Genomic DNA, 5,660 nt, shown 5'->3' on the forward strand with positions numbered 1-5,660 from the left:
TTGGTTATGCTAGAAAGGTTTGTGGGTTCATCATTCATGTCAGACTTGTTCCTATCATCTAAGAATGTTAGTATAAGAAAACGAATTCAAAATATAAGTTGACAAAAGATAGAGAAACAAAACCATGAAGTTTAGAAGTAGAATCGTTTGAGATGTGCGGCATTCCATTTTTCCTTTACTGGCTTGCCATCCATTTTTTCAAGCTTGTACGATTCCCTGTGGGTTATTTCGGTGATTCTATAAGGCCTAGATTTCCCACATTCGGCTATTGGGATGCAAATAGACTTCGAAGTACCTAGTCGCCTATCTTGAAACGCTGCAGGTTAACTTTCTTACTGTGATATTTTTGATTCATTTATTTTTGTGAGACCATAAAAACTAAATCCATCTCCCTTCATCCCTTGACCATATCCAAACTGTGTGCGATTGCTTCGTCATTTGAATCTCTGGTTGCGTGTGCGACCCTTAGGCTTGGTTCCCCTATTTTAACCGAAATTAGGGCTTCAGACCTGTACACTAGGGAAAAATGAGTCTCTCTGGTGCTCGACTTCGCCGTTGTGTAGTACGTCCATAATACTCTAGGAAATTCCTCTGTCCACTTGCCTTTTGTTGCTTTTAACCTTTTCTTCAAATATTCAAGCAGAACTTTGTTTGATGATTCGGCTTGTCCGTTAGCTCCAGGGTGATAGAATGTGGAGGTAATTCTTTTTTATTTTCCAATCTTCAAAAAACTTGGTGACTTTGGCTCCTGTGAACTGTTGTCTATTGTCGCACGCAATTTCCTTCGATACGCCGAATTTGCATATCATGTTCCTCCATACGAAGTCGATCATTCCTTATCTCAAATTTGTGAGTAGGCCCCTTCTTCCACCCATTTGAAAAAGTAATTAGTTAATATAAGTAAATAATTTATCTGACCTAGAGATTGTGGTAGGGGTCCCACTATATCCATCCCCCCACTTCATGAATGGCCAATGGGATAATATGAAATATAGTGGTTCGGCCGGCTAGTGCAGTCGGTGTGAGAATCGTTGGAATTTATCACCTTTTTTTACAAAATCGACGGCATCATATTCCATACGGGGCTAGTAGTACCCTGCTCTAATAAGCTTCCTAACCAACTCCTGAGTAGTTTCTGCAGTGTCCTTCATGAACATTTCTTTGCCCATAATCTATATCCCCCCCGTCCCAAGAATTTGGCTAGAGGGTGGTTAAAGGTTTTTAATGGTACAGATATCCTTCGATGAGCTAGTATCTCGCCGCCCGAACACTGAGTTACCGAACAACTTTTTTATCTTCAGGCGTCATGCCGTTCTACAAGTAATCAATGAAGTCATTGCACCAATCTTTAGTTCATTGTAAGCTACTCGTTCGGCACCAAGTCCCCGAGCTAGTTTGAGTCCTGCAATAACAGCTTCATAATCGGTCTCATTGTTAGTCATTGAAGGGAACTTGATCGACTACCAAACTGTCTCAATAATTGGTGTGATGAGTAATATTCCAAGCCCGGACTCTGTTACATTAGATGAGCCATCTGTATACAGGGTCCAGGTTCCTGAGACGGTCTTAAAAGCTATTAATGCCTCTTTCTCCATCTCGAGGAGTACATTGGCACTATAATGAGCAACGAAGTCCGCTAGGACCTATTATTTTATTGCGATTCAAAGCTGGTACATGATATCATATACACTTAATTTGACCGCCTATTTGGCAATTCGCCCCGAGAGTTCTGGCTTATGGAGAATACTTTTCAACAGGAAAGTAGAGACCACCAAAATAGAATGACATTAAAAATATGGTCTCAGCTTTCGTGCAACTATTATGAGTGCTAGTGCAAATTTTTCTAAATGTGGGTACCTGGTTTCGGTGTGTACTAGTGCTCTCCTTACATAATAAATGGAAGATTGCGTACCTTCAATTTTTCAAACCAAAACAACACTTACAACGATTTTTGCCACTGCTAGGTAGACTAAGAGTCGTTCTCTCGATTCAAGTTTCGACATAAGAGGTGGGTTAGACAAGTATACTTTCAGGTCCCGAAGTGCTTGTCGCTATTCATCAGTCCATTCAAAGTTTTTGTTCTTCTTTAGCGCTGCAAATATTTTGTGGCACTTGTCAGAGGAGAGGGATATGAATTGCCTGAGCGCCACTATCCTTTCGGTCAACCTCATTACCTCCTTTTTAAATTTTTAGCACTTAGGGTATGTTTTCAATTGCATTAATCTGCACAAAGTTAGCTTCTATACCTCTATGTGAAACCAAAAAGGCAAGGAAGTTACCTGAACCGACCCTGAAGGCACACTTTTTGGAGTTTAAGATTCATGTTGTACTTATGAAGGCTTCCTTAAAGCGGGCCAGATGGTCATCGGCTCGAACCGATTTTACCAATAGATCATCAATGTATACTTTCATAGATTTTCCGATGTAATCCCAGAACATTCAAGTGACTAATCTCTGGTACGTTGCACCGACCTTTTTAACCCAAACGGCATGACGTTGTAGTAGTAGGTTCCTTTGTCGGAAATCAATAAAGCTTTTTCTTGGTCCCTCGGGTCCATTTTGATCTTGTTGTATCTTAAATATGCATCCAAAGAGCTTAATAACTCGTGACCAACTATGGAATCTATGATTTGATCGATGTTTGGCACAGGAAAGCAATCCTTTGAGAAAGCTTTGTTCAAGTCTTTGTAGTCGACACACAATCTCTATTTTTTGTTCTTTTTGGGCACTACTACGACGTTGGCTAGCCATTCCGAGCATTTCACCTCGAGGATAAAGTCGTTGTTGAGCAACTTGATGATATTTTCCTCCGCCACTTAGGCTCGTTCGGGTTCGATATTGCTTTTCTTTTTCTTCACAAGTTGGTGGTTTAGGTCCATGTTCAATTTGTGCACCATGATATCCAGCGGGATGCCTTTCATATCTGCATGAGTCAAAGCGAAATAGTCTGTATCTTGCACAAAATTAATTATCTTACGTTTCTACTTGGGAGTCAGTCCCAACCCAATGTTGACCTTCCTTTCAGGCCAGTGAATAAAGAGGACCACTTCTTCTAATTCCTCCATCGTTACTGAGGAAACATCATCTTTCTCAGGTTCGACGATTCTGTCTAGATGTGGGTCTGTTTCAACAGTGTTAGCTGCACTCTCGCCCTCATGTTTCTATAGTTGATATATTGGTTGTTTTCTTTTTGGAGATACTGTTCGAGGAGGCAATTGAATTGACTTCCTAGGATGCTCTTTGTTCTCCTCGGATCTGTCATATCCCCCATTTGGATGGGAACTTTATTGGTGCAAAGTTGAAGACACCACATTTATCTCGTGAATCCATGACCTTCCAAGGATGGCGTTGTAGGCCATATCTCCTACTACAACCTGGAATAGGGTATCCTTGGTTACCCCTTCGGCATTAGTCATCAATGTTACTTCCCTACGAGTCATCTCACTGAGTTATTGAACCCCGAGAGCAGTCCTACTTTTGGAATAATCTGACCAATGAGCTCCATTTCCTCAACCACTCGTGACTGGATGATATTGGCTGAACTTCCCGGGTCAATCAAAACTCTTCTCATATCAGTATCAAAAATTCTTAAAGTGATTACCAGGGCATCGTTGTGCGATATGGTCAATCTGTCTGCATCTTCGTCACCGAATCTTATGCTTTCTCCAGTTAGCATTTGTTGAGTGCGCTTCTCGTGAGAAATGCATATTTGTTTTGAATCTCTTTTTTGCTGTGAAGGTGACTCCATTTATTTCTTTTCCCCCGGATATAACGTTGACGATCCTCTTAAGAGTAGGAACTTTCGGTGGCTTTTCATTATTTTGGTTTTTCATGTATTATAACTTTTTCTTCTCACTGAAGAGTTCTTTTAAGTATGCCTCCTTAAGCAAGCGATCAACTTTGCCTCGGAGAAGTTTGTAGTCTAAATTCTTGTGGTAGTGATCATTATGAAATTCGCGCCAGAATTCTTGGCTTCGCTTGTTTTGATCAGACTTCATCTCTTTTAGGCATCTTACTTTGTCCCCCATATCTTTTAGCTCTGCTACTAACTTCGTCGCATTCATGCTGAAGCCATAGTCGGCATGTTTTGGCCTGGAGTGATATTCAATGATTCTGGGTGCCTCTAGTTCTTTTCCAGGATGGTGTATGGGTGGCTCATTTCTTCTGCCAGAATTCATGTCGTCACGCGCGTGCCTTGGCTGCTGGTCACTCTCACATCATATAGGTCTAAGGAATGGTTCATGTCGTATTCTAGAATTCTGATGTCTAAGTTCATCTTGTCTGCGGGTTCCTCCTGGTCGGCGGTCATATCAATGGGTATCTCTTATTTTGAATCTGGGGAGCACTGAGATGTCTTCCTCTATCTGGAGCTTTGTGTTATATTGATGGTATACATCGTTCCGTGTCTTTACAATAAACTCTCGGAGGCTTTCTTTCAACCTTCGCGAGGCCTCTAAACTTTCTAGGTTTAGGTTCCTAGTGAATTCTATGGCCGTCCAATTGTCTTCAGCTTTCGGGAGCAGTATCCTTTCTCTCTAGAACCGGTCAATGAAGTACCAAAGTGACTCTTTCCTCTTTTGTATGATCTTGAAGATATCTTCCACTTTTTCTCCACCTTTTGTGCTCCCGAATGAGCTTTGATGAAAACATCTGTAAGTTCAGCAAAAGAACTAATAGAATATTCGGGTAAATGAGAATACCAGGTTAGAGCTCCTTTTTAAGCGTCTTTTCAAACTTTTTGACAAGCACCAATCTAATCTCTTCCTTTGTGAGGACGTTCCTTTTGATTAAAGTTGTATACACCATGATGTGATCACAATGATCCCAGGTACAATTATATTTAAGAATATCGAGCATTTTGAATTTCTTCGGGATCGGTACAAGGGTTGCACTGGTCTTCCACGACTGTCGCGAATACTTGTTCATGTCGATTCCTTTAATGATCGGTGGCACTCCTGGAATTTGTTCAATTCTTTTATTTTATTTCTTGAGCTGCCTATGTAGGGTTATAATAGTATCTTGTCATTCAGTACATAAAGCCATACCCGAGCATCCGGCTCTAATTTCTGGAGGGTCGTGCAGCCTGAGTTGGGCATGTGGGTCGAGTTAAGTATCATATTTCATCCTTAGATAGACGGACAGTTCTGAGTGCACTATTCAGATCTTGGAGGACATGTTACGTGCATGTGTTATTGATTTCGGAGGTTCATGGGAACAATTTGTACCTCTAGTGGAGTTTGCCTATAACAACAACTACCAGTCGAGCATCCAGATGGCTCCGTACAAGGCCTTATATGGGAGGTGATGTCGTTCGCCAAATGGTTGGTTTGAGCACGAAGAGGCTAGATTATTGGGCACTGATTGTTTCGTGATACTTTGAAAAAGGTTAAGGTGATTCGGGAGCGACTTCGTACACCTCGGTATAGGCACAAGAGTTATATGGACCAGAAGGTTCGCGATGCAACTTACATGGTGAGTGAGAAGGTTGTGTTCCGAGTGTCGCCTATGAAGGGCGTGATGCGATTTAGGAAGAAGGGCAAGTTGAGCCCGAGGTTTATTAACCCGTTTGAGATTTTGGAGAGAGTTGGAGAGGTTTCTTATAGGCTTGCATTGACTCCTAGCCTAGTAGGGGTACATCAGGTATTTCACGTTTCCATGCT

At 41.5% G+C, this 5,660-nt stretch overlaps 1 protein-coding gene across 1 annotated transcript; it reads right to left on the reverse strand.

The window, feature by feature from the left end:
* Positions 1 to 3,436: 3,436 nt before the first annotated feature.
* Positions 3,437 to 3,748, reverse strand: LOC138907858 (uncharacterized). The gene has a single exon (XM_070198478.1). The coding sequence runs from the start codon at positions 3,746 to 3,748 to the stop codon at positions 3,437 to 3,439; it is 312 nt and encodes a 103-aa protein (XP_070054579.1).
* Between the last annotated feature and the right edge of the window lie 1,912 nt (positions 3,749 to 5,660).

This window comes from Nicotiana tomentosiformis, chromosome 3, assembly GCF_000390325.3.
Source record: "Nicotiana tomentosiformis chromosome 3, ASM39032v3, whole genome shotgun sequence".
Classification (NCBI taxonomy): domain Eukaryota; kingdom Viridiplantae; phylum Streptophyta; class Magnoliopsida; order Solanales; family Solanaceae; genus Nicotiana; species Nicotiana tomentosiformis.